Source organism: Clarias gariepinus, chromosome 12 (genome assembly GCF_024256425.1).
Source record: "Clarias gariepinus isolate MV-2021 ecotype Netherlands chromosome 12, CGAR_prim_01v2, whole genome shotgun sequence".
In the NCBI taxonomy this organism is placed as follows: Eukaryota; Metazoa; Chordata; class Actinopteri; order Siluriformes; family Clariidae; genus Clarias; species Clarias gariepinus.
The window spans coordinates 26,871,740-26,895,700 of record NC_071111.1 but is presented as its reverse complement, the minus strand read 5'-3'; the positions used below and the strand labels follow the sequence as shown (position 1 = coordinate 26,895,700).

General features: G+C 40.8%; 1 protein-coding gene across 2 annotated transcripts in view; it reads right to left on the bottom strand.

The window, feature by feature from the left end:
- LOC128533813 (NACHT, LRR and PYD domains-containing protein 12-like) overlaps positions 1-23,961 on the bottom strand; it is a 470,287-nt gene that overhangs the window by 4,784 nt on the left and 441,542 nt on the right. Inside the window, exons 7-9 of one of the 2 annotated variants that reach the window (XM_053508074.1) lie at positions 13,817-13,990; positions 12,848-13,021; positions 1,728-1,901 (exon numbers count right to left, since the gene is read on the bottom strand). In XM_053508074.1, the coding sequence (XP_053364049.1) occupies positions 1,728-1,901; positions 12,848-13,021; positions 13,817-13,990 (522 nt within the window). The remainder of the gene's footprint in view (positions 1-1,727; positions 1,902-12,847; positions 13,022-13,816; positions 13,991-23,961) is intronic. The other variant, XM_053508073.1, reaches the window with a different exon arrangement.

The following is a 23,961-nucleotide window of genomic DNA, read 5'->3' as shown; positions in this document are numbered from 1 at the left end:
TTTCAAAAGTAAAGCCATTTTTATCTCTAAAGAAGCTTGAAATAGCCATGCACGCATTTGTAACATCTCGGCTTGACTACTGCAACTCTTTATATGTCGGTGTCTCTCAGTCTTGTGTCTCTCAATTGCAGTTAGTCCAAAATGCAGCAGCCCGGCTTCTCACAGGAAAGTGCAAATACGAGAATATTAAGCCGGTTTTAATTTCACTTCATTGGCTGCCAGTTAAATATAGAATTGATTACAAAATCCTAATGTTTGTTTTTAAATCTTTACATAGTCTGGCCCCACAGTACTTAACTGATTCGTTACAGCCTTACATTTCATCAAGATCACTTAGATCTACTAATTTTAATTTGTTGCAAGTGCCTAGGACAAGACTAAAAACCAGAGGTGACCGTGCCTTTTCTGTTGTTGGTCCAAAGTTATGGAACGATCTCCCGTTTCACATCAGAACTGCCCCAACCTTGTCTGTTTTTCACTCTTAAAACCTATCTATTTTCCTTGGCGTTCAACATCTCTTACATTTACATTTAGTCATTTGGCAGACGCTCTTATCCAGAGCGACTTACATTTTTATCTCATTACACATCTGAGCAGTTAAGGGTTAAGGGCCTTGCTCAAGGGCCCAACAGTGGCAACTTGGTGGTTGTGGGGTTTGAACCTGGGATCTTCCGAACCGTAGTCCAATGCCTTAACCACTGAGCTACCCCTGACCTCAATAGATCTCTTGAACTATTGTTCTGTGTTTTTGGCCTTAGGAACTTCGCCTGTGTTTACAGCTTGTGTAATATTATGTTTTATAATTTGTGTCTGTTTTACTGTGTATTTATTAATAGTGTTGTAAAGCACTTTGGTCAACCTCGGTTGTTTTTAAATTGTGCTCTATAAATAAAAATTGTATTGTATTGTATTGTGTGAGAAGGGGTTGTGTGTCTGGGTCTTTTATCCACTCTTAAGTTACCAAGTCATTTGGATCAATGTTTTTGATCTCTACAAGTGCCTCAAGACATATCTGCTTGCCACCAGCATTTAACTTCTCCAAGTTTAGGTTTACTCTTCTTCATCTCAAAATAAAACACCATGTCACAAATCTAAGAACAATAACAAGCCACTCTCAACTCTGTCACTGAACACGTGTGTAAGAAATCACCATGGCAACCGATCAGCATTAAAAACCAAAGATGGCGGTGCCTTCCAAAAAAAGTGATGCAGTATAAAAACAACATGAAGTACAACCACATTCACACAATATTTAAACATACAGTAGTGATCATGCACTGTGACCTCCTCTCATACACACACCAATTGATCCTTTTCTCAACTTTAGCTCTGTGTTACTGTATGAGTGTATCTGAGTCAGTGAGTTTATTTATAGATATTCTTTATTTATGACAAAATGTGAAATAATACTATTTAAGAGCTCAATGAGGTAAACTATTAGGAAAGACTGCATGGTTTCAATACGGTTTCTATTATACAGATCTGGCAACCCTGTGTATAGCAGCTTGCTGGCGACGGATGTTCAATGACACAAATTTGATCCAAATGTACCAAAATTTCCACACAGTTCACCCAAAATGTGACAAATCATCAGTGTGCAGTGAGAAGAAACAATCTTCCTCCTCAGGACATTGATGATCAACCTAAAACTTCTGCTTCAGTCTCACTATTAGAGAATGTGTCTTACTGAGGAGCAGGTCATGTGACTCTCAGAGAGATGATCTTACCTCAGTGTCTCCAGTTTACAGTGAGGATTTTCCAGTACAGCACAGAGACATTTCACTCCTGAGTCTCCTACTTTATTCCAGGAAAGATTCAGTTCTCTCAGGTGTGAGGGGTTTGATCTCAGAGCTGAAGTCAGAGCAGCACAGCCTTCATCTGAGACACCACAATCACGCAACCTGTAGAGAGACACAATGACACACTCTTCATCACCAAATTTTTATGTTTATTTAAGACTTAGTTTAAAGCTGATGTGTTTGTAAAATGTCATGATTTTTGTTAGGTAGTTTGAAATTAAATTCATAGTTTAAACTATAGAATGTATTGCCTAATGTGTTAGTGCTAAATCTTATGTACTTCACTTCTAGTATAATGCTCTGTAGCTCTCGCCCTGTTTTTAGAGTCTCTGTTTTACACTGCTTCAGTCTCACAATGCTTTGTTCAGACAAGTTTATCATTAAAAAATAATAAAATATAAAATTAAATATAATACATTACAGATATACTTAAATTTTCTTAATTACTGTGTCAGGTACAGTATGTACGTTACACAGCCATATACTTTAAAAGATTGATTCTGACTATATAATCACACAATAAATAAGAGTTATTCATAAAAATAATGAGTGATACCGGTATTGTCTTGGCCTTGTGCATCCATGTATAGTTTATTTTTTTTGTACTTTTAGTATGCTAGTTGGGCCCAACCTCCCTTTCATGGCACCAAGATCACGTGACCTACTGTAAGATCTCATTATAATTTTCTTCGAAACAACCATCATAGTGGATTTAGAGACACCTCGGAACAAAAGATGCAAGGGTTTTACAGAATCTGCCAAGGAAAATCTTTACTTGTTCGGGTTTACGACATCTTGTTTATTTTGACACGTTGTCGCATTTGTATACTCATTAATATTCATTAGGTACGTGGGCGTGTACACAGGACCAGCCTTGTCTGTGTTTAATTATTTCAATGGTTATACAATACATTGTATTTGTGTCACGGCGTGCACCCAAATCTACTATCGCTCCTCGCTCACTCCGTAGGCTCCCTAGATAGGCGGCACCCCCTTCTGCAGGTATGCAAAGGGACGGAGCCGCCTATTCGGGCCGGCTGGCAATAGTTAATGCTAATAGGATCTCGGGCTTGGATCCCTTCTGCAGGTATGCAAAGGGACGGAGCCGCCTATTCGGGCCGGCTGGCAATAGTTAATGCTAATAGGATCTCAGGCTTGCTCCGCATTATAAAAGCTAGGCGCAGAGTTTAGAGAAAGAGCTGTGCGAGCAGGAGGACTGCGTTAAGGCATCTGATCCCAGCCGGGAAAGCCGCACAGCCGACGGACGTCAAAGAGGACTCCCGTCTGAGGCCGCGCCCATGGAGAGCTGGTAGGGGCCAGGCCGGCCATCGACAGCAGGAGAAACGCCGTCACGAAGGAGCGCTGCCTCCGCGTGCTACTTTCTGCCACTCCGCCCACCGCCACCTGTCACCAGCTGTGCGTCCACATGCCAGCGTGGCACTGCCCCTGGATCTGCACGTGCACAATTTTTTCCTTCCCTTTTTTCCATCCTCCCTCCTTTAACACTTTCCTACCCCATTTTTCCTAAATAGATTACCCTTTTTCCAGTAAGACCTCGCCTCGTGTCCATGCTTTATAGTGCCACCTGTGCAACATGGGTCGAACCCGTTACAATTTGCTATAGTGACAATTTTCTTTTCTTCATTGTAACATACAATCCAACACATTATTTGAGAATTATGTATGGTCTGTGTCTTTAGCATGTAAAAGTACTGTACATGTGAATAGGGTTTTTGTATGAAATTAGTTACATCATAAATACACTTAGTACAAAATTAGCCTCCCAAAACAAAAAATGTATAAACATATACAGTATATTATAGTAATATAACTTCACATATACTAGTCATTAGTCTGGTTCATACTTAAGTATGCTTTGTCATGTTAGGATTTAATATACTTAGCATAATTTATCTTACTTGCACAACTAAACAAGCTTTGTTCATGTCTTACATCTAATTAATTTTGTTAAAAAAAAACACTGTGATTCAAATTATTTTGTTCCTGTCTCATTTCACATTTTTATTTAAATTTGATTTCCTTATAAAATAAAATGGCTTTGGTGAGTGTGAGTGATTGTGGAAAATGTGGTTTAATTTTTTAACTATAACCAAATAAGAGCTTTTTCCTTGTTACAAAATGAAAAAATAGAACATTGAAGAAAGCTTAATCCCAACCTTTAGGGGTAGAGCTGAGGGAATTTGAAAAGGTTAAGTACACTGTGAAAATTATTTTAGAAAATGGAAAAAGAGAACAAGGAAAAAAAAAGTATTTGATGGGTTTATTAAGGGGGCCAGTAAACACCAAGAAGAAGAAGAACTAATCATTTCATCAACCTGAGTCCACTGTTGCCATGGGTTACTAGACGCAGGCGCTGACCCTCTGTCGGCATGTTAAGAACTTTGGAATGTTTATTTTGAACTCATAAGAGCAACCCTAGATTATGGCTCCATAGCGTATATTGTATGTCTGCAGCAGAGTTTAACCAAAAGCAACTTGACAAAATGCAATCTCAAACCCTGAGAGTCTGTTGTGATGCCTTCAAAGTAGCTATGCCATGAGCAGCTATACAGGTAGAAGTTGGGGAAATGCCATTAAGAATTAAAAGAATAAAGCTACTGTAATGTTAGCATACTGGGTAAATCTGCAAGGGCATAACAAAGAGTACCCAATGAAGCTCATCTTCACAGAGTGCTCGGACAAAACAAATCCAATCTGCACAGCTTTGAATGGACAGGGGACACCAAAGCAAAAGGTCTAGGACTACAGAAGCTTGATACTGTATCAGTCCCTCAATAAATATAAGTCTAAAACAAAAAATAAAGGACAACTCATCACACATCACAAGAATAATCCAAAACCATGTAAACACAACAAGTAATAAGTAACTAATATATATATATATATATATATATATATATATATATATATACTCAGCAAAAAAAGGAACGTCTCTGACTTTCAACTGTTTTTACTTTCAGTAAACTTAATGTGTAAATATTTGTAGTCAACACCATAAGACATAAACTAAAAATGTTCCACAATGTGTCCCTGAATGAAGGGAGGCTCAAAATCAAAAGTACCAGTCAGTATCTGGTGTGGCCACCAGCTGCTTGAAGTACTGCAGTGCATCTCCTCCTCATGGACTGCCTATTGCGGACAGTCTGAGCACTGATGGAGGGATTGTGTGTTCCTGGTGTGACTCGGGCAGTTGTTGTGGCCATCCTGTACCTGTCACGCAGGTGTGATATTCAGATGTAGCGATCCTGTGCAGGTGTTGTTACACGTGGTCTTCCACCGCGAGGATGATCAGCTGTCCTTCCTGTCTCCCTGTAGCGCTGTCTTAGGCGTCTCACAGTGCGGACATGGCGATTTATCGCCCTAGCTACATCAGCAGTCCTCATGCCTCCCTGCAGCATGCCTAATGCACGTTCACGCTGAGCGATGAGCAGGGACCCTGGGCATCTTTCTTTGAGTGTTTTTAACAGTCGGTAGACAAGTCTCTTTAGTGTCCTGCATTTTTGGAACTGTGACCTTAAATGCCTACTTTCTGTAAGCTGTTAAGGTCTTAACGACCATTCCACAGGTCCATGTTAATTAATTGATTATGGTTAATTGAACATGCATGGAAAACATTGTTTAAACCCTTTACAATGAAGATCTGTAAAGTTATTTGGATTTTTACAACATTATTGTTGAAATACACAGTCCTGAAAAAGGGGCGTTTCTTTTTTTGCTGAGTATATATATAAAAAGTTTGGGGTGTCTTTCTAACTTGTTCCTGTTTTTTATTTCTTTCTACATTGTAAAGAAATGCTGAAGGCATTGAAAAAATGCAATAATTTCTTTTGAACAGTTGATATTGAGATGTTTCTGCTACTTCTGCTCTGTAAAGACTTCATAACGCCTCTAATCTGAGGTGCTGGTAATTGGTCATTCTTCAGGCTGATAACTCTAAATGAACGTCTCGTCTACGGCAGAGGTAGGTTTTGGTCTCACCCTCCTGGGATGGCCTTCATGAGAGCCAGTTTCATTATGGTGCTTGACGGACTTTGCAAGTGCACTTGACAATACTGTTCTTGCAAGAACTATTACAGAAAGGCTGACCTCTGTGTCTTAAAATAACAACTAACTGTTGTTTTTGTTGTTTTTATGTGATTACCTAATTCCATATGTGTTATTTTATAGTTTTGAAATCCCCAGTATTGTTGTAGAATGTAGAAAATAAATCACTAAACAAAAACAAAGAAATTTGCAAGTGACCCCAAACTTTTGAACCATAGTATATATATACATCGCGTTTCAAATTATTACGCAAATTATATCTTTTTCTGATTTTCATAATTAGTCAGTGCAAATGACAGCCAGTATAATTTTCAAGTCATCAACCATTAGGATATAATTTAAATTTTATCAAACAAACCTCCTAATGATAACAATATTTATTTCAAAAATAAAAAAACTGAAAACCCACTGTTTCAAATTATTATGCACAACAGAGTTAGAACATTTTATAGGTTTTAAAGAACTAAAAATGGGCTTTCGTTGAATTTGCAGCATTATGAGGTAATATGTACTAAAATCAAAACTATTTAAATCAAAAACATCCTAACAGGGCATGTTACATCTTAACATAGGACCCCTTCTTTGATATCACCTTCACAATTCTTGCATCCATTGAACTTGTGAGTTTTTGGACAGTTTCTGCTTGAATTTCTTTGCAGGAAGTCAGAATAGCCTCTTAAAGCTGCTGTTTCGATGTAAACTGCCTCCAACACTAGATCTTTTGCTTAAGGATGCTCTAAATGTTCTCAATGGGGTTGAGGTTGGGGGAGGATGTTGCACACACCATAAGTTTTTCATATTTTATGCCCATAGCACCCAATGACACAGATGTATTCTTTGCAGCATGAGATGGTGCATGTCATGCATGAAGATGATTTTGCTACGGAAGGCATGGTTCTTCTTTTTGTACCATGGAAGAAAGTCTTAAAAAACTTTATATACATAGCCGAGGTCATTTCTACACCTTCAGGGACCCTAAAGCGGCCTACCAGCTCTCTCCCCATGATTCCGGCCCAAAACATGACTCTGCCACCTCTTTGTTGACGTCATAGCCTTGTTGGGACATGGTGGCCATCCACAACCATCTACCACTCCATCCATCTGGACCATACAGGGTGGCACGACACTGATCAGTAAACAAAACTAGTCTTTATGTATGTCTGGGCCCACTGCAACTGTTTCTGCTCAAAAAATTTGTTCAATTCCGAATAGTAGGTTTATGCACAATTGCAAGCCTCTAAAGGATCCTACACTTTGAGGTTCATGGGACTCCAGAGGCACCAGAAGCTTCAAATACCTGTTTGCTGCTTTGTAATGGCATTTAGCAGCTGCTCTCTGTGTGTGCTCTGAATCAGCCACAAATGTCTTTACAGTACGATGATCATGCTTAAGTTTTCGTGAAATATTTAATGTTTTTTTCATACCTTGTCCAAGGTATTGCACTATTTGACGCTTTTCAGCAGCAGAGAGATTCTTTTCCTTTCCCATATTGCTTGAAACCTGTAGCCTGCTTAATAATGTGGAACAACCTTCTTCAGTACTTTTCCTTTAATTGGGCTCATCTGTCAAACTAATTATCACAGGTTCTAAGATTCATTTTTGTGATCCAAAGAGCTTTGAGTCGCAATACCATCCATGAGTTTAATTTAAAAACTAAACATTTAATGTTTATGACACTTACCTCCAATTTGCATAATAATTTGGAATGCGGTGTATACTGTATAGAAAGAGCTTAAAAGATCCGGGTACAGCATGAACAGGGACAGTTTTTTACATTCCACAGTACAAGATAAAGGCTAAGAACAATGGACCAACTATGAGAATATACGGTTGAACTCACAGGTATAAAATTATCATCTGAATGGGTGGAGAAGCATCATCAAGGAGATGTGATAACTGTATCAGATAGCATGTCAGCCATCACTAGTCTGGGAACAGGAAATTCATGCAGACAAAACTATCTAGATAACATCTTACAAATAGTGTCAGAATTATACCAGAAGGGTGTAAGGAGCTCTTTCCTATGAGTACCAGCACATGTAGGAGTAAAAGGAAATGAAGAAGCAGATAAAGTAGAAAATATACTAGGGAAAAATTATTGGAAAAAATATATATAATAAACAAATGAAAACTATTTTAACAGACAAAATCTAATATCTTTTTTTTACGTTACATGTAATATCTGATGTTCCACACCCAAGTACAGCAGGGGGTAATGCACCAATAAGCCACCAAAAAAACCTCAAAAAAGAAGGAGCTGTCTGTGGTGTGTTCTATAACAAATGGGTCAGAGAACTAAGGCACTAACTGATGGTCAAAATGTTAAAGCCTTGACGTCCAGCTGTGTTTTTTAACCAGATGTTCAATGTACATCCTACAGTTTGTTCTGCATCTAAAAGTAAGATCCCATTATGTGTAAAGTGAAACAGGTTAATTATTACTGCATATTATCTTTGTGTGTGTGTTCTGATAATGCACTGTGATTGTTTTTGTGATTGTGTTTTTTGATTTTACAGATTATATTATACATGAGACAAATTACTGCTTTCTAAAGAATACAGGGAGTGCAGAATTATTAGGCAAATGAGTATTTTGTCCACATCATCCTCTTTATGCATGTTGTCTTACTCCAAGCTGTATAGGCTCGAAAGCCTACTACCAATTAAGCATATCAGGTTATGTGCATCTCTGTAATGAGAAGAAGTGTGGTCTAATGACATCAACACCCTATATCAGGTGTGCATAATTATTGGGCAACTTCCTTTCCTTTGGCAAAATGGGTCAAAAGAAGGACTTGACAGGCTCAGAAAAGTTAAAAATAGTGAGATATCTTGCAGAGGGATGCAGCACTTTTAAAATTGCAAAGCTTCTGAAGCGTGATCATCGAACAATCAAGTGTTTCATTCAAAATAGTCAACAGGGTCGCAAGAAGCGTGTGGAAAAACCAAGGCGCAAAATAACTGCCCATGAACTGAGAAAAGTCAAGCGTGCAGCTGCCAAGATGCCACTTGCCACCAGTTTGGCCATATTTCAGCACAGGACAAAAAGCACAAGGTGTGCAATACTCAGAGACATGGCCAAGGTAAGAAAGGCTGAAAGACGACCACCACTGAACTAAACACACAAGCTGAAACGTCAAGACTGGGCCAAGAAATATCTCAAGACTGATTTTTCTAAGGTTTTATGGACTGATGAAATGAGAGTGAGTCTTGATGGGCCTGTGGCTGAATTGGTAAAGGGCAGAGAGCTCCAGTCCGACTCAGACGCCAGCAAGGTGGAGGTGGAGTAGGCTGGTATCATCAAAGATGAGCTTGTGGGTCCTTTTCGGGTTGAGGATGGAGTCAAGCTCAACTCCCAGTCCTACTGCCAGTTTCTGGAAGACACCTTCTTCAAGCAGTGGTACAGGAAGAAGTCTGCATCCTTCAAGAAAAACATGATTTTCATGCAGGACAATGCTCCATCACATGCGTCCAAGTACTCCACAGCGTGGCTGGCAAGAAAGGGTATAAAAGAAGAAAAACTAATGACATGGCCTCCTTGTTCACCTGATCTGAACCCCATTGAGAACCTGTGGTCCATCATCAAATGTGAGATTTACAAGGAGGGAAAACAGTACACCTCTCTGAACAGTGTCTGGGAGGCTCTGGTTGCTGCTGCACGCAATGTTGATGGTGAACAGATCAAAACACTGACAGAATCCATGGATGGCAGGCTTTTGAGTGTCCTTGCAAAGAAAGGTGGCTATATTGGTCACTGATTTGTTTTTGTTTTGTTTTTGAATGTCAGAAATGTATATTTGTGAATGTGGAGATGTTATATTGGTTTCACTGGTAAAAATAAATAATTGAAATAGGTAAATATTTGTTTTTTGTTAAGTTGCCTAATAATTATGTACAGTAATAGTCACCTGCACACACAGATATCCCCCTAAAATAGCTAAAACAAAAAACAAACTAAAAACTACTTCCAAAAATATTCAGCTTTGATATTAATGAGTTTTTTGGGTTTATTGAGAACATGGTTGTTGTTCAATAATAAAATTATTCCTCAAAAATACAACTTGCCTAATAATTCTGCACTCCCTGTACATAAAAAAAACTCTCCGTGTTGAAGTCCATGAAATAAATATTAAGGTTTTACCTTTATTTAGCTTTAGTCTCAGCTAAAAGGCCCATTAGCATGGGATTAGTGTTACCTGGACCTCGTGTGATTTAGAAATTACCCCCTCACATCTGAGTTACGTGTGACGGATTTGCACAGGATGAGCGAAACCTGCGATTTTATTTTACCGGATATAAAAATATATACTTTATACTACATTATATACTAATACCATATATTACATTTATATTATTATTACATATTACAAATAATATTACATATACAAATAAAGCCCTATTGTATTTCATTTTGCAAATGTGTTGTTGGATGGTGTATAGTGATATTTTCCAGAACCCAAAATACTTCCACTTCAACACAGCCTCCATTCTGCGCTGAAGATAAATAAAAAGGTGCAAAGGACACAATGATTCGCATGACATTAAGATCACAGACAACCTCCGCAGGTCCCCAGGTAATACTAATCCTGTGCGATTAGACCCAAAGTCACTAAGGTTTTTCCTTCAGGGACTTGGGGCAAGATTTGGCTTTATTGTGGATTACAGAACACATGCTTTCATTGTTTTGTCGCTCTGGAGCAACATTTTCCCATTAAAATTAAAACTTATCATGAAATTATTTAAAATACAAGTTTTAAAACAACAGTCATCATCAGAGACAATGAAGCATAAATGAGTGTGTGGATGATATTCTCATTTTACTACATATTTGACTAGTTGTAACAGCATTGCTAAGCATTGACATTAGTGTCCAGTAGGGGGTGGTATTGCATTGTTCTGCTGTGTGGCTGGTATTGACTTGGCCTAGCTGATGTTCCTTCGAGTTGTTGGAGTGTTTTACAAACCAGAAATCTAGAGTGATAAAACTGAAAATGTAATATTTTAGGCAGTTTTGTGTGTATCACAAATACATAGTATTTGTAGAGTATTTGTCAGAGTATTTGTCAGAATTTAATAAACACTGTAAGGTTCTCTAATATTGTGTGACCTTTCCCATGTCTCTACTGTAGGTCCATAAAACACCCGCTCATTGTGCCTCCTCTTTCCTTATAAGGTAATACTTCCTAAAGCCCATGGCCAGATGAATGTACATCTAAATTGTTAGAACTCTTTTGTCTAACCAGAAAATCCTAACATGCTTCCTGATGTCTGTCTGTTTCTGGGTCTCCATGTGACTTACATATTAATGACTTTTGTTCTTTTGAGGTTTGGGATGTACGTTACACCTGGACAAAAGCTTAAGTGTACTTTCTGTGCTGATAATCAACAGTGTGTGTATGTGTGTGTGTGTGTGTGTGTGTGTGGCCAGGTGTGTGTGTGTGTGTGGTCGTCTAAGGTTGAAAAGGCCTGATGTTTATAAGTAGCATCACTTCAGGCCAACCTGTCAGTAATGCAGTCTCACCATTAACGACCTGGCACCTGAAACCTCTGCTCTGATAAAGTTCCCATCACCAAACACCCTGCCTGGGCTATGACTCAACCAACCTAAACAAACCTTTCACTACATGTTCCACATGTTTACATTTCTGTTTGGTTTAATAGCTAATAGTCCAGTTCAAAAGCAGAGTGTCACCTTACCTCAGCAAGTACGACTCTCACATTTCAGTGGTTTGTGGATCAGTAGACCTTACACCCAGACACTGCAGAATTGTTCATGTACTTCCAGTGACTTGTAGTTTGAACATTCGTAAACTGTGAGCACTTATTCCAAAAAAATGTAGGAGTCTTTTAACGAAGATGTGTCACCTATCCACTGAACATGCTACATCCAAAAATGAATTAGCTAGAGCACATCTATGCTTCCTCAGGTTCTGTGAAAGTTTCGTCAAATACACATTAATGGTTTAGGAGGAGTTGCAGATAAAAGAAAAGTGTGATGTTTTTGATCTCTACAAGTTCCTCAAAATATCTCTGCTTGGCACCGGCATTTAACTTCAGCAAGGCCTCCCTGTCGGAAGAACATAAATATCGATTGCAGGAGCTTTTGTTAGAATGGCCGACAGTGTGCACTGACCGAATTGGCCACACCAAGGCAATCACCCACCATATCTACACCACAGACAAAAGACCAGGCAGGAAAAAGGCATATCCTGTTTCTGTCTACAAACAGCAAATTGTGGAGGAAGAGGTCGCCAAGATGCTGGAAGCAGGTATCATTAGGCCATCCACCTCGCCATGGGCTGCCCCGGTCATGCTGCTGGGTAAAAGGGACGGTGGAACCCATTTTTGCGTGGACTTTAGAGCCCCACTGGATGGTTTCCCTATGCCCCAGGTCCCTTTTCTTTAGGTTTACTCGTCTTTATCTCGAAAGAAAACACCAAGTCACAGATCTAAGAACAATAACAAGCCGCTCTCAACTCTGTGTCACTCTCAACACATCTGTTTCAGAAATCACCATGGCAACCGATCAGCATTAAAACCAAAGATGGTGACTCCTTTCCAAAAAGCAACGTGGTATAAAAACAGTGTGATGTAACTCCACATTCTCTATATTAAACATACAGTAGTGATCATGCACTGTGATCTCATCTCATACACACACCTATTGATCCTGTTCTCAACTTCAGCTCTGTGTTACTGTATGGGTGTATTTGAGTCAGTGAGTTTATTTATAGATATTCTTTATTTATGATAACATGTGAAATAATACAAGACTATTTAAGAGCTCAGTGAAAGAACTATTAATAAACATTGCATAGTTTTAATACTGCTTCCATGATACAGATCTGGCAACCCTGTTTATAGCAGCTAGATGGAGACGAATGTTCACTGATGATGAACCTAGAACTTCTGCTTCAGTCTCACTATTAGAGAATGTGTCTTACTGAGGAGCAGGTCATGTGACTCTCAGAGAGATGATCTTACCTCAGTGTCTTTAGTTTACAGCAAGGATTCTCCAGTACAGCACAGAGACACTTCACAGCTGAGTCTCCTATTTTATTCTCAGTCAGATCCAGTTCTCTCAGGTGTGAGGGGTTTGATCTCAGAGCTGAAGTCAGGGCAGCACAGCCTTCATCTGAGACACCACACATACACAACCTGTAAAGAGACACAATGACACACTCCTCATCACCACGTTTTTTTTATTTTTTTATTTAATGCATTAAAGTTAATGTGTTTCTAAAGTTGTGTTATTATTCATAATGACATCACCTGTTATTTACAATATATGCACAATAAAAACAGTAAAAGGCTGAAACATGGTAAAAAACAAAACATCAGTTTTACACATTATTTTTTCTCCTCTCAGAAGCAGGTGTAAATTAGCAGTGTTGTTGGAGCGGTTGCCAGATCCCTGGTTTTAAAGAGAAATTGCTCTACTTTTGCAGTAGAATCTTTGTCTGTGGATTGTAGTCTGGATTTTTTTACATACTTCATAATCATATCATGCCCTATCTGCCCGTTTTTTTCCCACGCTGTCACTTTTACCCAAGTGCTCATGTTTTTTCCAACCCTTTTTCCTTTGTTTTCTCCAACTCATGTGTCCTTTCCCCATGCCCCCTTTTCTGCCCTGTGTGACACCAGTTTCTCATTTCCTACTGATTACTCCAGCATTTAAACATGTGATGTGTGTTGCTTAAACTGCTGGATTATCGTGTGTTATTGCCTCGATTCTCTCGCGGTTTAATTCTATGCTTTCTCGTTGCCAAGTTTGTTTTGTTTCCTCGTCTTTCAGATTTGACCCAAAGACAAATCATCAGTATGCAGTGAAAAGAAACAATCTTCCTCCTCAGGACATTGATGATCAACCTAAAACTTCTGCTTCAGTCTCACTATTAGAGAATGTGTCTTACTGAGGAGCAGGTCATGTGACTCTCAGAGAGATGATCTTACCTCAGTGTCTCCAGTTTACAGTGAGGATTCTCCAGTACAGCACAGAGACACTTCACTCCTGAGTCTTCTACTTTATTATAGGACAGATCCAGTTCTCTCAGGTGTGAGGGGTTTGATCTCAGAGCTGAAGTCAGAGCAGCACAGCCTTCATCTGAGACACCACACTTATACAACCTGTAGAGAAACACAATGACACACTCTTTACCACCAATTTCTTTTTTATTTAAGACTTACTTTACAGCTGATGTGTTTATTCCAATTAACAAAATGTAATTAAAAATGATCATAGTTAGTCTTATGTTTTGTTTCTTCCAGCAGATGTGTGTATATTTACAATATATTGCTGCACGATCAAAAAAAAAGTCTCAAACATGGTGAAAAACAAATTAAAAGATATAATGTAAAGTATAAATCATTTAATTCAAAAATAATTTTCATGTCTTGTATAAACCAGATTATTTGCTGATCATTTATTGTGAAATAGATATTCCTGAATTATAAAATCTAATTGAGAGTAAAAAATGTCTACAAATTGGATCCATCAGGTTCTACAGGTTTAAAAGTGAAATTTACAGTAAATAAAAATTCTACAGAATGACTGACATGAAGAGGAAGAGTCAGATATGCTGAGGTTTTTGTGCATTGCAGGAAGGATCGTCCAAAAAAAATTATTGCTACTTTTGGAGTAATATCTTTGGCTGTGGTTTGGAGTTTGGAGATTTTTTTACATACATTATTTTAATCATATCTGTACAGAGCTTGTGGACTTAATGTGTAAGGTTTTCTGATATGTCTCTATGACTTACATCTTAATGTATTTTCTTCAGTGCACTGAGATTAAAGCTTAAATACAGTATGCTCTTTGCTAATAATTATACGAGAACTTCAGACACATCATGCGTACATGTTTGCCCCTTTCTCCCGGTGTAAGTGTATGGAGGTGCGGCGGATGCATTAGGCAATAACTGTTCGTCTTTTAACTCGTATTTATCTCAACAATTTGAAGGCTCATTTTAAATTACAGTTTGGGGGAGCTATACAATTTGGGAGCTTATCTGCATTTTTTTCTTCAAGGAGATTAATTGCATTATTTGCTATTTTTATTCCTTTGTCAGAAAAGTTTTAACCATCACTGTATTTTATTGAAATTTAATTAGGTGTTATGGGGAGTTTGAAAAATACCTTTGTTATGTTTTATAAATATCCCCTTTTGTTCCAGTCATATTTTAAACAAGACATTAAACAGGATTTCATTCTGGAAGTAAGTTAAATTTAGGCAAAGTTTAGCGTAAAATTTTCTTCAGCCAAGCAAGCTTGGTTTATGTCTTAGAGAATCAATTTTGTGGTATTAAAAAAATAAAATAAAAACCTGTGGCAAGTGTGATTGTGTGATTGCGGGAAATGTGGTTTACTATTTTAATATTTAACCAAATGGTAGCTCTTTCCTTAGCACAAAACAAAAGAGAGCTCTGCCCCAACCTTCAGGGGCTGAGCTAGTGGAATTTGGGAAGGTTGAGTACCTTGTGAAATGTATTCTAGAAAATGGGCAAGGACGAGGAAGTATGTATTTAATAAGTTTATTAAGGTTGATAGGACTAGAAAAGAGGATTTAAACTGCAAGGAAGAGACGAAAGATCAAAGACAAAAGGTTTCGGTAGTGCAAGATAGTTGATGTGAACTGCCGGTAAACATAGAAAAAGTAGGAAGTAGGAAGTAGGAAAAGAAAAAAAAAGTAGAACTATTATGTCTGTAAGCTGAATCGACTGTTGTCATGATACTGGACACAGGTGCTGACCCTCTGTCGGGGTGTTAAGTACAGGTAGGTCCCAATTTACGGATTTCCGTAGATACAAAAAGACTGCAGTTCGCTTCTAACATTCGTAGATGCGAACAAATGGCGAGAATAGCTCACATGTATTGTACAAAAAAAGATACTGCAGTGCACCAGATACCAATATTTACAATTTTATACAATATTTTTTGTGTTGAATTGAATGTATAAAATGTCTAAAGTCGTGTATATTGTATGTGCGTGGGTGATGGGGTGCGGGAGAAATAAGTCGGCCTCATCAGTTTCAATTATTCAGTTTGAGAACACAATAGCACAATAACAGAAAATGTCTGTCCTGTAAAGCTGTCCTAATGGTAATTATTTCTAACTTCTGAAAATCCTCAACAAAACCGAGTTTACAGTCCAAGAAAGTAGAAATTTTTGCGTCCAAGATTCCTCTGGCAAACTTAGTTTGCAGTGTAAGTAAAGTCAACATCCGTGTGTGTGTGTGTGTGTGTGTGTGTGTGTTGTGTGTGTAAGTCGTCCTACACAATAAACCCACCCCCTTCTCTTCTGTCTCTGCTTCACACATACACCATAATTCATTTCATGTAAAGGTAAAGTGTTAATTAGATTTTTTTTTTTTTTACTTTAAATTTTCTATTAATCATTTTTATATAAATATTTTTGTGTTGTGGAACTAATCATTGTTTCCTTTTCTTATGGAGAAGATTTAAAGAGGCAGAGACGAAATTTCACTGCGAGATTCATTTCCTTAGGTGCGGTTATGGTTTTTGGTCACATGTTGGCAGTGTTGGGAAAGGATACAGATTTAGTCAAGTGGATTGGTATGCTTTACATTGTACATTTGTGTCAAAGGTGTATAAGACTCACTTTGTACCCGACTTACAAACAAATCCAACTTACGAATATGCTTCTGGAACAGAACTCATTTGTCAGTGGAGGACTACCTGTACCTATGAATGTATTTTGAAAAGAGACTAATCTGGAAAAAGCATATAAGGAAAATTAAGAAGACATGTAAGACTACTAACAATACCAATAAGATGCCTAACATGACAGATGTGGGGAGCTAACAGAGCCATATAAATATGCACATAGTGTGCACTCATGAAAGCTAACATAGAGTATGGCTGCATAGTATTTATGTCTGCAGCAGAGTCGAACCTAAAACAGATTGGCATAATGCAATCTCAAGCCCTGCATGTTGTGGGGTCTTTAAAACATCCCCAGTAGCAGTCATACAGCTAGAAGTGGGAGAAATGGCAATAATAATCAGAAGAGTAAAGCATACTGGGTAAATCTGCAAGAGCATAACAAAGAGCACCCAATGAAGGCTATCTGCAGAGAGTGCTGGAAACCCTAACAAATCCAAACCCTAGCTTTAAATGGACAGGAGACACCAAAGCAAAAAGCCTAGGACTACAGAAGCTTGATACTGTATCAGTCCCACAGTGACACTATACAGCTTCCCATCATAGAAATTAATAACTCCACCAATACATGTAAGTCTAAAAAAAATAAATGACATCACAATCATGAGCCTGATGATAGTCCAAAACCATATAAACACAACAGGAGAAATGAAACTAATAATATATCTAATAGAACTTTGGATTGCGAGTAACTTGGTCAGCAAGCGTTTTGCAAGTCAAACTAAATTATTCAATAAATGTTAACTTAATATTCGAGCGACGGCTTGATATATGAGTAGTAGGCATGCGTTTTGTCTGTTATCACATGATCATCTGAGCCAATGGCTCTTCTCTCACATGCTCTGGAGGATTATGGGCAATTATCTTCCACACTGTGACCATGTGTGTGTGGGCGCATAAAGCAAAAGCAAGTTTTATAAGCACTTTATGAAGTCTCATAAAGATGTGATTTAGTTAGTGAGCACACGCATGCCAGTGTTATTAAAAAAGCTTCTTGTTAAAGACGTTTCCAGACAGAGCAGTTTGTGTGTGTGTGTAAGATAGAGAGAGAAAGTCGTCCTACACAGTAGCCACCTCCATCCTTTCTTATTTGAGAGGAGGAAGGGGACTACTGTGTAAGATGAGAGGAGGGAGGGAGTCGTTCTCTGGTCTTACTTCAGCTTCACACACACATGCACACACGCGTGAAATGTAAAGTGTAGGTTAATTTGGGAGGTAATCTATCGCTGGCGGAGGAACTCAACCACTACTTTGCCCGGTTTGAGGTGGATCCTCCAGAGACAGATGGACCCCATCCAGAAACCAACAACAACCCCATCTTCACAGTGGGGGAGCACGAGGTGAGACGCATGCTGCAGACTGTCAACCCACGGAAGGCAGCTGGACCCGATGGCATCTCAGGGCGGAAGGACTGTGCAGACCAACTGGCTGGAGTCTTCACCAGGATATTTAACCAGTCTCTGTCCCAGTCCACTGTGCCACTCTGCCTGAAATCTTCTATCATAGTGCCTCTGGCCAAGAAACAGACCATCACCAGTCTTAATGACTACAGGCCAGTTGCACTGACTCCCGCAGTTATGAAGTGCTTTGAAAAGCTAGTCAGGAACCACATCATGTCATTCATTCCTCCTATGCTTGACCCGCACCAGTTTGCCTACAGAGCAAACAGGTCTACTGAAGACGGTGTGACCACTGTTCTCCATACTGTTTTGTCCCACCTGAAGCGGCAGGAAAGCTATGCATGGCTGCTCTTTATAGACTTTAGCTCTGCGTTTAATACCATCCTCCCCCACACACTGGTGACCAAGCTGTCAGACATAGGACTTCCACACTCCACCTGTTGTTGGATCAAGGACTTCCTGAGTGACCGCACTCAGAGGGTTAGAGTGGGCTCCTACTACTCCCCACCCATCAGTCTGAGCACTGGCTCTCCACAAGGCTGTATACTCTCTACACCTACGATTGCATTCCTGCTCACCACAGTAACAACATTGTCAAGTTTGCTGACGATACCACTGTCGTAGGGCTTATCTCGGAGGGAGATGAGTCTGCTTAAAGGGATGAGGTGGAAAAACTGACAACATGGTGTAGGAATAACAACTTGCTCCTCAACACAGCAAAGACCAAGGAGCTCATTGTGGACTTTAGGAAAAAGGCAGACAACATCCAGCCACTTATCATCAATGGGGACTGTGTGGAGAGGGTCTCAGATTTCCGTTTTCTGGGAGTCACAATCAGCGAGAACCTAACCTGGGGGACACATACTGCAGAGGTAGTTAAGAAGGCCCAAAAGAGACTCTCAGGAAGAACAACATATCAGAGAAACTGCTGGTATCCTTCTACCGCTGCACAGTAGAGAGTGTCATGGTCTACTGTCTCTGTGCATGGTTCTCTAGCCAAAGGGTTATTAAGGTTGCTCAGATGATAGTTGGCTGTCCTCTTCCCTCACTTGAAGAACTCCACAGCTCCAGTTGTCTCAGGAATACAAAGAAAATTCTTCAGGACCCATCACACCCAGGACATGTACTGTTTCAACGCCTGCCCTCAGGCAGACGTTTTAGATCCATAAAAACTAAAACAAACAGACTAAAAACAGTTTTTATCCTTCAGCTGTTACTATGCTAAACATTGCTAAGTGGTCAATTTGAGCTTGTGCACCATTAATATTCATATTTACAGTACAACACAGTGTTATGTTTACATTACAGCTTTTCAGTTTCATGCCAGTACTGGCTAAAGGGATAAGTGCAATATGTTGTATGTATGTATGAATGAATGACACGTAGTGTTTTATCTTGTATTTGACATTTATACTTTTACCTATATTAGCTCCCCCCCCCCATATATAAATATATGCTTATATGCTATATTAGCTTTTCCTAGACCATATATAAATATTTTTGGGTTGTGAAATAATTCGTCAGAGTTTCTATTATTTTTTATGGGTGTTTATGAATGTTTTGATATACAAGCACCCTTCCAGAATTAATTTGCTCGCAATCCAAGATTTAACTGTATACATAGGGCTCAAAAGATCCGGGTACAGCATGAACAGGGACAAGTGTTCTACATTCCACAGTACAAGATAACTGCTAAGGAAAGAACAACTGACCAACTATCAGACTATACGGTTGAACTCACAGGTATACAAAACACTTAAATGGGTGGAGAAAAATTATTAAGTAGAGGTGATAACTGTATCAGATAGCATGTCAGCCATCACTAGTCTGGAAACAGGAAACAGGAAAGTCTGGAGCCATGCCAGGCCAAGGACTGCAAAGGCAAGTAAACTAACCGTTGCGTTGCAGGCCAAAGGATTCTGCACACTGCCACGGCACTTTCATGTACAGCAAGCACCAGCTTTCACAATCCAGCTGCCAAAAAGCAAAAGCCATCCATATGTCAGAGGTCACAAGGGCTCACACTAAGGCTGCCTCTATGGATGGCTTGGCAGGGCCAGTTGCCGCTACAGCGAATGAAGTTAAGCTGAGTTAAAAACCTGCAGGTGCCGCTGCCCATGAGAATCCACTCTCTTCCTCTAAAGCTGCCAACACGGACCAGTGAGCCTGCAACCCTGTTTTTGCACCAGTTTGAGCATGCTAAGCTGTTCAAGCCAGCCTGAGCACATAATATTGTAACAGGAGCTCCAGTTAGAGGCTTTTATTTTGACAAGTATGCAGGCTGCTTGTGATTTGGGTTGCTGCGATTGGGTGGAGTTAAGAGAGAGAACTGGTCAGAACGAATCCAGGCTGAAGCTGTTTTTTAGAAAAAAGAGAGCGTGTCACAGAAGAGAGGGGAAAAAAAAGCACAGACACAAAAAAAACGGGAGAAAAAAAATAAGTGAAAACTATAAAAGCAAGTGAACTTTTGTTTAATTTCGGTGGTGTTTAATTTAGGTGGTTAATTTACAAGTTTACCCTGTTAGCTCCGGTTATAGCATGGTGCACATTCATGGCACGTGTTTAGCACGCAATTTGCTAACGTTAACTGGTAGTGACTAATTAGGTAGCTGAGACTGCCTCTGAAGTGTCACGTACTGTAGCACATAGTTGTCGCAGTGAATCTGACGTGCATTGAACGTCTGATGTAGACAACAAAGTGGGCCAAAGGTACCTGTGTGCATCGTGTGTAGAAGTTTACAGACCCCAAGTTGCAGCCAGTGCAACTTAAACTGCAGCGAAACAGAAACTGCGGCGAAACAACACACAATAATCCAGCGGCGAGACAGCGCTCTGCACAGATAAAATCAGCGCGAGATGAAAAACCAGTGTGCCGGCGGGGCGGTGCGGGGGCGTGTTAGATTAGTAAATTGTCTTAGAGGACAATTTACGATGCATCGTAGCTGGGATACGTGGAAGGTGGGGTGAATGTGTCGCATGGACGAGGGAAGTAAAAGTCGGACTGTGCACAGGTTGATTAGCTTGGTTATTGAAAATGGGCGTGGGAAGAGCTTGCGAGGGTCTTTAGGGGTATGTCCCTGGTGGCGAGCATGACTCTGTCTCCTACATGATACCTGGGGGTTTGGAGCGATGGCGGTCCGCCTGTCTCTTGTATGACCTGGATGCCTGCAGCAGGGATTGTCTGGCTCGTAACCATGTACGTTTACAGCCGCGCACAAAATGTTGCCCTCCAGAAGCGTGAGGCAAATTGAGGGCCACAATCTGAGACTATGTCAGTGGGGAGGTCATGGAGACAAAAAACATGGAGGATCAACTGCTCTGCAGTCTCTTTGGTGGAAGGAAGTTTGGGGAGTGGAACCAGGTGGACGGATTTGGAGAAGCGGTCAACGATGGTCATGATGCAGGTATTTCCATCAGATGGGGGTAGGCCTGTTACGAAATCCAGCGAGATGTGCGACCAAGGGCAGTGAGGTATGGGTAGGGGTCTGAGGAGACCAGCTGGAGGGCGGTTGTGGGGTTTCATAGTGAGTGCAGATGTCGCAGGCTGCCACAAAGCTGGAAACATCCCTCCCCATCTTGGGCCATCAGAAGTGCTGTTAAATGATAAACAATGTTTGGGCAGAGCCTGAGTGACAGGACAAGTTGGATCGAAGACCCCACTCCAGGACCTGTGGGCGCAGACAGAGGGGAACAAAGAGACGATCTGGAGGGATATTGCTTGGGCCGCGCTCTTGAGTCAATGCCTGCTTGACTTTAGTTTCAATAAGACAATGAGACAACGCGATGGCAAAATTTAGCTATATGGTGCGGGATCCTGTGTGGGGGGGGTGGGGGTGAACTGACGTGAGAGGGCATCAGGCTTAGTGTTTTTAGAACCTGGGCGGTAGGACAGAGTGAAGTTGAACCTAGAGAAGAATAACGACCCCTGAGCTTGACAGGCATTGAGCCTTTTGGCGTTGCGTAGGTAGTCTAGGTTCCTATGATCGGTCTACACTATGAAGATAAGCTCAGTCTCCTCCAGCCAATGTCTCCACTCCTCCAGCGCTAGCTTGATGACTAGGAGCTCTCGGTCACCTACATCATAATTCCTCTCGGCCGGAGATAGACAGCAGGAATAGAACGAGCAGGGGTGCAGCTTGTTGTCTCATGGGGACCTTTGGGAGAGGATTCCCCCAACGCCAGTGTTGGAGGCCTCCACTTCTACCACAAACTGGCGAGATGGGTCGGGTATGGTGAGAATGGGGGCTGAGGTAAACCGTCTTTTAAAGCCTTGTCTGCCTCCTCGTTCCAGTAGAATCGCGTCTTTGGGGAAGTCAGGTAGGTTAGGGGAGCGGCGACGGAACTGTAACCCCGAATAAAGCGGTGTTAGAAGTTCGCGAACCCCAGGAACCGTTGGAGGTCACGTTGGGAGGCTGGCGTGGGCCAGTGGGAGACGGCCTGGACCTTGGCTGGCTCCATCTCCAGTCTGAAGGGAGAGATAACGAAACCTAGGAACGTTGTGGAGGTTGTATGGAACTCACACTTTTCAGCTTTAACGAAGAGGTTGTTTTCTAGGAGCCTCTGCAGAACCTTGCGAACATGGTGCCGGTGCTCTTCCAGACCTCGGGAGAAAATTAAATGACAAGTTCCTGTAGGCTCCTGTAGGCGCCTGGAGAAGCTGCACTTGAGAAACGATGTCAGCTAGAGCCCTTCTTGTGGCAATAAGGTTCTCTTGGTGTTTATTGAGGAGTGCGCCTTGGCCCTCCAGTGCCTGTCTCACTCTGTTTAAACCTGCTGGATCCATAGTGGTGGCTGGATTATTCTGTTGCGGGCGCGCAGATCGAGGGCTGTGCAGGTGGACCCAGGTGCAGGTTCAGGTCATGAGCCTTCCAGATCTTCTATGGTACCGCCGTAGGGAGAGCGGAGGCGTGGGGCAGAGATATGAGATCTGTAGCGTTGCATCGGCGCCGAGACGTGAGGTAGATCCGTGGTCGTGAAAGCGGAAGTGTTTGTTTAGAGTCGTGAAGTCCGTCCGCGATGCCGTCTTGCCAGAACGTGAAACTGAGCCGTGGTCGAGAAACGAAAGCGAAAGTTCAAAGCCGTTAAATCCAAGCGTGGTGAAAAAATCCAAATCGTGAGACGAGAGGCAAAAAACGAGAAACACAGCGAAATCGGCAACATGAAAAACCATGAACAGAAATGCGAAAAAACTGCGGCGAAACAACACACAATAATTCAGCGGCATAAATAATAATTCACAATAAATCCTTATAAGCTGGATGAAATCAGCGCCAGATGAGAAACCGGTGTGCCGGCTGGGCGTGTTTGGAGCGATGACAGCGTGGGAAAACATGACCGCATGATGAAAAGTCTGACAGCGTGAGAGAGGAAATGTCAAAGGACAAGAGCGGTCTTAGATCAGCGCAAAATGCTGAGAGCGTGACAAAACCAACTTGAAACAGTATTTGGGCTCAGTGTAACATCGGCAAAGGTGCTGACATTCCAACACGTTTGTTAATGGGAGATTTTCTCTTAAGACAATCAGAAGGTTTCATGTGCATAAAAGTGTCAATTAATGTGTTTTTTTTATTATTATTTTATTTGTTTACTTTTTGTAAACAATACACCCCTAACTCATACTAGCATACATAAACACACCAACACTTCCCTCTTGGCTCTTGACGAAGGCGGTCGCATCTGCTCTCCGTCCCTTATCTCTCCCCGCTTGCTTCTCTTGTCTGTCTTGTGATACTATTCAGAGACTCTCCTCGCCTTGCTCTTGAAAATAAAAAGGAATATGGATTTGATCAAGTGGTCTCTGAATGAAATTGACACGATCTTCTCGACGAGAAGTGTGGGTTCTGGGGAACCTACTTGTCCTGCTGGGACGTTTGCTGCTGGATACACGATGGACGGTTGGGAGAAGTGGCGCATTGTGTGCCTGGCCGCACTGTCTCTGGAGGATGTTGAAGATATCTACCTATTCGGAACTTTGATAACAGGGATTCTGCTGATTGGATTAGGTGGAATACTTGGATA